General features: G+C 43.9%; 1 protein-coding gene across 1 annotated transcript; it reads left to right on the forward strand.

Moving 5' to 3' along the window:
• The first annotated feature begins 676 nt into the window (after nt 1-676).
• On the forward strand, nt 677-11086 carry LOC128436951 (MORN repeat-containing protein 4). Its single transcript, XM_053418912.1, has 5 exons — nt 677-765; nt 1894-1965; nt 6418-6532; nt 8595-8704; nt 10932-11086. Exons 2-5 carry the CDS (start codon nt 1899-1901, stop codon nt 11084-11086), a joined length of 447 nt encoding a protein of 148 aa, XP_053274887.1. The 5' UTR covers nt 677-765; nt 1894-1898.
• Nucleotides 11087-11552: the final 466 nt, after the last annotated feature.

Here is an 11552-nt window from a genome sequence, read left to right on the forward strand (position 1 = left end):
TCACTCCATCATTTAGACCATGTGTTGAGCCTAAATGTCCTCTGGTGTCCTCCTATTGAGACGCGTTCATGTCTTCACGTCTTCACGTCTTCACGTCTTCACGAACACAAGCTCTCGCCCCCAAGTTCCGGAAGCATCGGTAGTTCCAGTGGCGTTGCTAGTTGTATTAGCATATTGCCGAACGAGAGCCTGGAGGTTGTGCGTTGTTTGTGTGTGAACGTGGACGCGTCTCCGGAGGACGATCTCAGAGGACGATCTCAGAGGACGATCTCAGAGGACAGTCAGACTTCGGACTCGTGGACACTTGGAGGACACCACGGGAGCAGAAAGGAGGCGTGTTGTGTTTTTTATTACATTGAAGAAGGAGATTTACTTTTACATTTACTGGATTCAGAGGCTGTTTGCACCTGAGACTCCAGAAGCACCCCCCCCCCCCTCCCCCCCCCCTATCACAGTGCTGAGTGGTTAATGAGTGAATTTTCGTTTTTGGGGTGAACTACCCCTTTAACGGCTGAACCCGCTGCCCTCGACAAACATGTCTCCCGCCGCCCAGGCTGCACGGGGCCCGGCGGCCAATGGGAGCGCGCGTTTGAGTGCAGGTGGAGGCGCGGCGGCCAATCGGATCGCGGCGCCTTGCAGAGACGCTGAGGCAGCTCCGTCCGAACCCGGAAGCGACGGGACGGATTCGCTGAGAGAAGCAGAACCCGCCGCTGGTTTTCAGGGATGTGGAGAAAAGAGCCCGAGCTGCTCTTTCACAACAAACAGGTGAATAACAGCTCGTCTCGTTCCTGCTCCTCCATCTGTGTGTGTCTGTGTGTGTGTGTGTGTGTGTGGGTGTGTGTTTGGAGGGGGGGGCAGCGGCAAGATCAGAGGGATTATGGCGCCGTTACTGTGGCAACATTAGATGGAGGATACACACTCCTCCTCCCGTCGCATCTGATGGAATCTGATTCATGATCCAGTTCATCAAGAGACCTCAGTCTCATGGTGGAGACTCAACGTGTGTGCGTGTGTGTGTGTGTGTGTGTGTGTGTGTGTGTGTGTGTGTGTGTGTGTGTGATGTTTCTGTCTGTGAGAGAAGACAACAGAGAAGCACAGGAAACAGCTGCTTCACTCATACAGATGTGGCAGTATAAATATATATATACAGGCATTGTATATATATATATATATATATATATATATATATATCAGGAGTATGTGTTATTGTTTCAGATATGGTTCACATCTTTTCATGCTTCAAGTTTTCCATCATGCAGGAAAAACTGCAACAAAAACATAAACGAGGCAGAGTTGAGTGAAAAATGCCAAATGTTCATATTTCTACCTCTAGTTGTGTTTTATATGTTGTACTGTAATGTGTTTGTGTTTAACTTTAATTAGTCATGTGTTTATTTATGATATACAAATCTGTGAAATTAGGTTTATTGGTATTGTTTATTATTTTCTTTGTATGTATTCTGAGGTTAATGACTAAATATTAAGCGTCAGTACAAGTTCTTTGTCATAAGAGTTCGATATCGACATCTTAGGATTCATTCATATTTAGTTTTTTTCATATATCAGCCAATACAAATAAATATCAGAAATGTTTTACTCTCTGTTAATTCTCTAATATGGGCATCGGCCACCAAGTCATTGGTGGAGCTCTCGAAATAGTGTAAATTATTGTGCGACTATTCATCACTTGCTGCTTTAATTGTTCACCAGCTGTGAGTCTTTACTTTGGTTTGTGAGACAAACAAGGTTTAGTTGCAGGTCGTTGGGGAAAGTGTGTGTTTGTCGTTCCTCTGTTTAATCTCAGCCTGCGCTGCATGGATCTGTGTGTGTGTGTGTGTGTGTGTGTGTGAGTGTCAGGTGTGTGACAGTGTGTTACTTTGTGTTTGCCAGCAGGACCCATGACCCTGACACGAGGATCCTTCACCTACTCAAATGGCGAGGAGTACCACGGCGAATGGAAAGAAGGCAAGTGTGACCTCCTCCCTCAGCCGCTCTCCTTCACTGGCTTCAGAACTGGTTTTTATAATTTAGTCTATAGTTAGTAATTTATAAGAATATCCCAGTAACATGTTGTGTGTGGAGGAGCAGCACCTCGTTTGCATTAACAGACTTCAATGGGGACAGTTGAAATGATGAAAGGAGGCCACTATTATTGTGATGGGGGGGGGGGGTCAAAAGTCAAGGAGGATACTGTTGAAAAGCTCAGAAAACACTCGTCTTTGGCGAATGACATTTTTGAGCCAGCGGAATGTGGATTTTACAGAATTTACATTTATATGCAAAAATAAGTCTCTGGCGTTGTGGTGGAATCTGAACATGGTTCACCTCTGGATCTCTTTCTGTGTTCACATGTCAAACTTCTCTGATTCTCCTTTTGTCGTCTGATCTTTAAGGGAACAGAGAGAAATATCTACTATTATCTACAACTCTCCCGATTTGATTTAGGTGGAAGCAGAGACGTCCACATCCACTGGTTGTTTGCTTGACACACAACATTATCAATATAATAATTAGAATGTTGTTCAGCTGAGCTCCAAACTCACCAAGGGCCCAATGATTTGACCACGATCTGAAACGAGTGAAGACACAATAAACTTTTGATTCTCCACTGAATCCACATGATCTCAGCTACACATCGTTCAGCAGTTTTTTGTGTTATCTTTCTGACAAACACACAAACTAACAACAAACCTGAATGTCTCTCAATAGAGCCCAAACCCCCGCTAAGCCCCAACTGTCCCTTAAATTCAATTAAGCTGCACCAACTATTACACACTCACAGGTATCAGTCTCCTAAAATCCATCCAAGATGCATCAATTATTCCCTGAGAGAAGTCAGAAAAACATCAATCTTGCAATATTGAAGGGATAAAAAAAGAAATGTTGGTCGTTGTCCCTAAACAAACACACAAACCGACACGGGGGGGCGTGTGGGGGACGGGGGGGGGGGTGGACAGGATCTGCAGAGCGGAGGAAGTTTCAAAAGCACTTCAGATGAGGTTTGCTCTAGAAGCAGGTGTTTGAAACTTGACTCGTGACATCTCAGGAGCAAATTGGAATATTAGTAACACAACTCCTGCTCAGATAAAGTTGCTCACTGGAGCGTTCATGAATAAAACATGTCATTTTCATGTCAGGTGTAAAATATGTGTGAGTCACAACAGGGAAAGTGGTTGTAGCTTTAAATGAACCTGCTCTCTCACACTAACAGATTGTATCCAGCGGGCAAAATAAGGTGTCAAACTGGAGTCAGGAACTACTGGCATATCCACACACACACACACACACACACACACACACACACACACACACACACACACACACACACACACACACACACACACACACATGCATGCACACAGACCATCTGGTGCCAGTAAGCCCGCTGAGGCAGGATATCACACTACCTAAACCGGTATCTGCAGGTTACAGAAAACACTTGGACAACCTTTGGGGCAAAGTTAAACAAGGAACAAAAGTGTGGCACCGGAGTGGGTGTGAAACATATGGTTCCTGCACGGTTTGCAAAAGACTGTCAGACTGGTTTGTGTGTCTGTGTGCACGGAGACCCACAGGTTCTCATGCACAGCCGGCTCCTCCTCCACTGTGCTGGTTTCAGGGTTTCACAGCAATGTTTGGATTTTCTTTCACGTTTGATTCCATTTAATTATCTTTGAAATATATCACATATTCAATTAAAATAGTAAAGCACCAGATGAAAACAGGCTTTATCTCAAGGTGTGGTACATAGTTTAACATTTCAGTTCATATTCTACATTCTAGAGCTTTTGATCACATCCCATGAGCTTCATCAGCAGCTGTTTGTGTAGCTGTGATTGGTTGAAAAGCAAATAGAGTTTCCTCACTGAGTCTGAAGCTTCATGTGTTTGTTGTTTCATCTGATCTGTTAGTTTTAGTTTCTCATTGTTATTTAGGGACTAAAGAGTTTTGTCTGATATACCTACGTCCTGTCGTCCTCACCTACGTGGGCGGAGTCTACCTGTACTGGACTCTGATTGGTTTGTAGGCAGCGTCTGCCTTGGGCGTGTAGTCAGGTGGTGGTGGTGGTTCTACAGTACTCCACAGTTCTACAGTACTCTTCTTCTTCTTCTTCTTCTTCTTCTTCTTCTCCTTCTTCTTCTTCTCCTTCTCCTTCTTCTTCCCCTTCTCCTTCTTCCTCTTCTTCATCTTCATCTTCATCTTCTTCATCTTCATCTTCTTCTTCTTCGTCTTCGTCTTCTTCTTCTTCTTCTTCTTCTTCCTCCTCTTCTTCTTCTCCTTCTTCTATCGTTTAATTCTGACTCTACTTCCTGTGACTGGTCCAAAAGTCCAGACTCTCCTACAAAGTGTTTTTTCACTGTAAACCAACAGAACCCTGGTTCAGTTAGATCCGGACCCAGAGCTCCTCTTCTGGTCTGAGGAACCGTTCACACCTGATGTTCAGGTTCAGACTGAAGTGAAGAGTCTGAAGCTCTGAACCCAACCAGGTGTGAACGAGTCCTGAGGTTCCTACTTCATCCTCGACCTTTAAAACGATGGGAGGAATAAAAACGTCCCTCTAGTAGCTGCTCTGGAGCTTTCAGTCGTATCACACGCTCTTCATCTTGTCATTTTGAAATTGGTCAGTTTTTTATGATGATAAATATCTGTAAATATCTGGATTCACTTTCCACTAATGTCCCTGTTTTTTCTGTAGCTGCTGTTAACAAGTTTAAGTGTTTCCCTTCACCTCTTCCTAAGAGACACTTCATTTTCTGGCTTTTCCAAATTATGTGTGATTACACTTCCTCTTGTTTTTAACACTATTAGTTGAAATAACACAGCTGACTTTGTTCTGTGAAGTAGTTGTGTGTGTTTGGAGGTGTTGTCGTGAACACAGATTGACACGTGTCGTGCGTCCATGCATGCGAAGCCGCTGTTTGCACACAAACATGTATGTGCATGTCGGACAGAGGTCCACGGAGTCACATGAATTATTCAGCGGCGCTCCAGCTGAAGTCAGACCGGGGAGCGATCAGGTTACAGGAAGAAGGGTCGGGTGCGTCCCCAGCAGACAGGCCTCAGACACCAGCCTCTTACGACTGTACTTCCCCCGTGTGGTCATCTAACATCCACGCATTACCGCTATTGATTGACATAGAAGCCGGACAAATTGGGCCAAACCGAAATTAGCTGGAGTCCGTGACCCAGCGTGAGATTGGAGAGAGGAGTTAGAGGAGAGGAGCTGAGCGGCGGATTAGAGCCGGTGTGCAGGGATCAGGTCCGAGGGGAGGAAAGTGTTCAGTCTCCACCGAGGACTAAGACAAACTGCTGGTTTCATTGTGGTCTGCAAAACCGACGCCACTTTATGTCTTTACATTCAGTGGCACCCTTCATTCTCTAAAGCAGGTGTGGTGAAGCTCGGTGGTGAAGCTCCATGTGGCGAGTCGGAGAGATCCAGGCCTCGGGCTCCTGCAGGCGGAGGAGCTTCTAAGCCCCGGTTGGCCCTCTTCCTTACCCATAGATACCCACACTGTATACACACACTCACACACACACTCACACTCACACACACACTCACACGTATGGATGCAGGATGTGTCGGAGGAGGAAAAGACTTTGAAAATGGAATGCACAGCTCCAGATTTAGATTTTCGGCCAAATCTCTTCTCCAAATCTCCTGTGAAAACCCGGCTGAGATTAGGCAGAGAGCAGCACTCTAAGCAGCCCTGACAGATGGACTGCCTAATTTACTTTGCCATTAGCTGGAAGCAGGGGACAACAGAGTTGTTGAGTCGGGACATGAGTGTAGTTCAACCTTCTGTCAGAGCAACGTTTATCAATCTGCTTCTTCAACATGTTTGCACAAAACTTAATTTGCATTCCCCAGTTTCTCCAGACTCTCGTCAAAGGCTCAGGTCCTTATTTTTTCCATCTTACATTTCACACATTAAAAAAATGAATGTGATTTCACGCTAGCAGACCATCTCAGACCTGTTCCCGGCACAGGTTGGACTCGCTGCCTGTTTCTCCTCCATCACAGTCGTCACAGTGAGATGTTCTGACCTGTGTGAGATCCATTGAATCACAGAAATGAGTTTTCTCTCAGCGAATCAAACTGACGTCCTGAAACGGACCCGGAAGCGATCGGGACAATTTGGCGTCTCCTTGATCAGAAGATGATTTATTGATTTATCTCCTGCTGGGACTTTTCAGAAGGACCAGAATAATGTGATCAAAGCTCAGTGTGTAAGGTTTCTGTGAAAGAGGATTTCTATTGAAAAACAAGGACCTGGATTCTGACCTTTAAGATGTCGCACCTTGCACAGATAATTGGGAATCTGTGAATATGGGCTGTGCAAAAATAACATTTATCTGACTGATTGAGGGATTCTTTAGAAATCTCGTTAATTTGAAATGTCTCCCTCTGCTCTGCAGGTCTGCGTCACGGCCTGGGTCAGCTGACCTTCAGCGACGGGACCTGCTACACCGGACAGTTTGAGAACGGCCTGTTCAACGGCTGTGGGATCCTGGTCTTCACCGACGGCTCCAGGTCTGTGTCTCACCTCCAGACGTGACCTTTTAAATTCAAATCACTTTTTGATTAAAACCCCTAGATCCTGTGTTATGTCTGTTTCTTAAACTCATGAAAACAGAATCTCGTCTATCGGCCTCTGAACAAAAAGAAAGAACCTCAAAGATAAATCTGCAGGTGGCGGGGGGGTCAAAGAAAGTCTTTCCAGCTTCAGAATTGTTCGAGTGCCTCCTGAACACGTTCAATGTCAGATCGTGAGAAGCAGTTCTCCTCTGCTGCCGTGATATTAGCTGCAGATCCTTCCAGGGCAGATGGAAACCTCTGCTTTTCATCCGCTCCTCTTTGTCTCGTGAAGGTTCAAGTGCGACGCAGCTGAGGAGCAGGAACCAGAGAGTGGAGCCTGTTCGAGGCCGTTTGTCTCTTTATCACCTGGAGAGAGAAGCCGTTCATTCATTCTTCAAGGGAAACACAAAACCCTGTTTTTAAGGTTTATAAAGAACGATGATCTTTGAAGCTTCACACGGTCGCTGCCTGTCGGTTTGAAAAGCTTCTGAGAAAGTTTTCAGATGGATGTTGAATTGGTTTGAACACAAAAATCCTCTCTTTTATCAGAGGATAAAAATCCAGTCCACATCAAACTAACTCTAAATGAACTAGTTTAAAATCTATTTGGTTCTCAGTTATTACATTTTTTATATTTTTCTTTTCTCCTGCAGACGTCTGATCTCCTTTTGCTCTCCTGCACTTCAGTTGACATTGAAGTAATATCACATCATGTTCACGCTGCGTGTGCTGAAGGAAAAGAGGCTGAGACTTTGATTCACTTTTAATTTCCTCTCAGCTGTGGGTAGAGCTGTGAGACGCAGAGCTCCTGATAATGCAGTGTTAAGAATCAGTTTCCTGCGTTAGAATAAAAAAAGTACAGTATCATAAACGAGTTTGTTAATAAAACAATAAGGTTTTATTTTATTTATAATATCTCACATTGCTAAAGAAAGTAATAGGAATTCTCTTCTTCAGATTCATGAGAAAACATTTGTCTGCTTTTTAAGGTTTAAAGGTAAAACTGAAAAAATTCTTTACTTAAAAAATAACCACATGTAAATCCAGATTCTAATTTGGATCTGCAACAAACTGCACACAAGCTTTTTCTTATTAAGAACCATGAGAAATTGGTTAAAATCTTTTTTACGTAATCCTGCTGACAAACACACAAACCAATGGACACAGGGCTGAAAACATAACTTCTTTATTTATTTAGTTTTTTAAATAAGGAGGAAGGAATTCACTGTCTGATAAATGCTCACAAATGACAACAGCTCCACAACCTGAGAATGAACTGATATGAGAATATGAATTGAGGAGAACAGGTATAGGTCACATGATCATAAAAGACAATAATCAAGATGCAAAAGCTTTCGATAAAAAGTAGGTTTAGAAGTTCAACTGTCCAGAGATTGGATTTTGTGGATTAGTGGGGGGATGGGGGGGGGGGGGGGGTTGCTACCTGTGAGCAGGTCGGCAGACGTAGGTTCCTGGAGGAGGGGGGGGGGGGGGGGGGGGTCAGGTCAGGTGGAACAGGGCGTGAAGGGATTTGTAGGTGAGAAGGATTTTGTGTAGCATGCAGGTCAGTGAAGGTGGATTACAGTGAGGTTGGACTCCATGTCACCGTCCACCTGTGATACATGATCATCACTGTCTCTGATCTCAGTGGGTCTTGTTTGTAAATGAGCAGATTGCACAACAAGATCAAAGGGATTATTACTATTATTAAAAAAAACAGTTTTCACTCCATTGATTTGCAGTTTTAATTTCAGCAAAATGAAACCTGGAGACTCTCAGAGCCACGTGATGCATTTGTTAAAGTTTGAGTGACTGAGTGACGGAGGCTCTGATGTGAAGGTGTCGACTCCAGTCGTGACTTTTCATTTCTGAGATTCCAAACATTCAAGGACAGCGTGTCGCTCCTGTCCATGTCCCTCCTCAGTGTTCTGAAGCTCTGTCGTGGTGTGTGATGTGTGTGATGTGCCGACGGCAGTTTAACAGGGTTCGTTTGTGAATCTGTTCTTTTCCCTCTCAGGTATGAGGGGGACTTTGTGCAGGGGAAGTTCCACGGCGTGGGCGTCTTCACCCGATTCGACGGGACGAGGTTCGAGGGCGAGTTCAGAAGCGGATGTGTGGACGGACACGGTAAGACTTCCACCAGGGACGGACAGGAAGTCCCCTGTGAATGAGAGACACCTGAACAGAGAAGCTCATGACGGCAGCCGGACGACACATGTCCCGACACTTTCCCACAGATAAAACAATCATCTGCATAAAACCAGCAAATAGGGAAATGATCCCCATAGTCCTCACTCACTACCTCAGCTAACGCTACATAAATCCTGATCATAGATTATATAGATAGATAGATAGATGGATACTTTATTAATCCCGTGGAAATTCAGAGAAAATATAGATATAGATATAGAAAATGCAAATAAATGCATCTTAATCTTAAAATGAAGCCAATGTTAAAGTGCTTGAAGCTTCCACTCCTCCGGGGAAATCAACTTATTATCAACAATTTTTTAATAAAAGTAAAACTTGAAAACCTTTAATGGTGTTTAGAAAAAGAACAACTTCACATTTCAGAGTCTCAGTCGTTAAACTTAAGTGATTTTGTTGTTGTTGGTATAATTGTTTTAAATTTGCTAAACTTTGAACTTTCCTTCAAAAAGAAAACCCCTCTACCGGAAACATAAATAATTTACAATCAAGATTCTGACAATAAAAGTAAAAAACTTAATGGCTTCAGAAAACAACATTTCAGTCTCATAGTTTGGGAAACGTGTGATTTCAGTTACTTGCTAAACTTAGGTCATTTTCTGTCTGTTTTTATCTTTTTTAGTTTTTAGTTAATTAGTTTAAATTTGCTTTGCTCTGCAGGCGGCTAAATTAACATCAACGTTTTTGTAGAAATAAACACGTGTGTCTAATAGTCTCCGTGATACTGTGTCCTCCTCCGTGCTCTCTGCTCTGATACCAGGCAACTTAAATACTTTTTAATTATATCAAACAGCGGAACGTGTTAATTGTCTGGTCTGAAACCTCCCGCCACTCCACTCCCAGTCTCTGGAGGTAATCAACACGTTTCTATTTGAACGCCGCCGGGTGGCGAGGATGGAACAATGTGTCACCGAGACAACCGGCGCCTTTTTGTACTTTTAAAAATAGAGATGGAACGTGAAGATTCCATCAGTTTCCTCTGATCTGAAGTCAGAGCGGCTCCAGCCTGTGTTGTTTCAAGGAAGGGCTTCGTTTCTTAAAAGTTAGTTTGAGTGCAGTTCCCAGTCAAACATTAACCTGACTTCAGGGAACAGTTTGAGCCATTAAGTATATGACTGGAACCAAAGGGTCAAACTGGAGATAAAGGGAAACATGTGACAATCACAATTTAGTTTCATATCATGCTGCTGCTATTAAATACTAATGAATCTTTGGTCAATCCTCTAAAACACAACATTTATTTAACTCGATGGTTTCAATTTGTTTTAACCATAAAAGAGCATTTTTGTGAAATTCGCTCCTGGCATAAATTTGACATGTACCCGGAGCCATAGATATAGATATAAAGGCTAGATGTCCTGTCCGCACATGGCGGCCATCTTGCCACAGGACGGCTCGCTCACCCATAGCATTGTGTTGGTAGTGAAACATGTACTTTTTAAATAAAATAAAATAATTTTGTAAAGGGAAATCTTGTACCTGTTTAAGAACATTATTACATTTTTTTGAAAATAACATAATAATTCATAAGTATGCAGTGTCATAACTACTTCTCTGACATTTATAACAAACCAAACCGTTTAAAAATCGGATGAAAATTGAGCAAGTTATGTTTATTTAAAAAGTACGTACAACTACATCACAATGTTATGGGTGAGCGAGCTGCCTGTGGCAAGATGGCCGCCATGTGCGGACGTTCGACTCCATTGGCCAAGACATCTAGCCTTTATATAAATATATATATATATATCTATGCCCGGAACTAATATCAGGCATAGATATACCACCATATATCTATGCCTGTTAGCTTAGCTTAGCATAGCATGAAGACTGGACACAGAAATCTGCTGTGGTTGAACCCCTTCTGACTGGTTTCTCTGGTGAGGTAGTGGCTGTTTGCTGTGGTTGAACACCTTCTGACTGGTTTCTCTGGTGAGGTAGTGGCTGTTTGCTGTGGTTGAACCCCTTCTTACTGGTTTCTCTGGTGAGGCAGCGGATCTTTACTGTGGTTGAACACCTTCTGAATGGTTTCTCTGGTGAGGTAGCGGCTGTTTGCTGTGGTTGAACACCTTCTGACTGGTTTCTCTGGTGAGGTAGTGGCTGTTTGCTGTGGTTGAACCCCTTCTTACTGGTTTCTCTGGTGCAGGAGTCCTGACGGCTGTGGACGGAGGCCCCGGCGGTGGAGGCAGCAGCCACGAGGGCCTGTTTGAGACCAACCAGCTGATCAGGAGAGAGAACGGCCAGGGAGCTGTGCCGAGGGCCCAGGCAGCAGCCGCCAGGGCCCGGGCTCTGGCCATGTGACCCGGACTACATGCGCCCCAGTGCCCCCAGTACCAGGATCACCCTCGTCCCACCACCCCCCCCCCTCACAGATTGGTTTGACCAGCTGATTACGTTATACATCTTTTCCTTTTCTTCGGTTTCTCTTCCACTTTTCTTTCACTGTGGTGTCAAGTAGGTTCTTTCTTCAGTTCTCTCCATGCATTGATCTACTGGTTGTGTTCTGTCTCATACCAGTAAGCTGCAGGATTCTCTAGAAACCAATGTCTCCAGTGTCATAAATCTGCTTTTCTGCCACAGATTCAGGATCAGCTGAGCCAAACACAGATTTGCTGTTCAGTTAACACGCTGGTGCTAAATCTGATTCAGGGTCAGCTCACCTGACAAAACACAACTCTGGATTCTAAAGTGCATATGGACGTTTTCTAGTAAACGTTGATTTGGTGATTTTCACGTGTGTGTGGGTTTAAACTGGGATCATTTAACT

This window comes from Pleuronectes platessa, chromosome 3, assembly GCF_947347685.1.
Source record: "Pleuronectes platessa chromosome 3, fPlePla1.1, whole genome shotgun sequence".
Classification (NCBI taxonomy): domain Eukaryota; kingdom Metazoa; phylum Chordata; class Actinopteri; order Pleuronectiformes; family Pleuronectidae; genus Pleuronectes; species Pleuronectes platessa.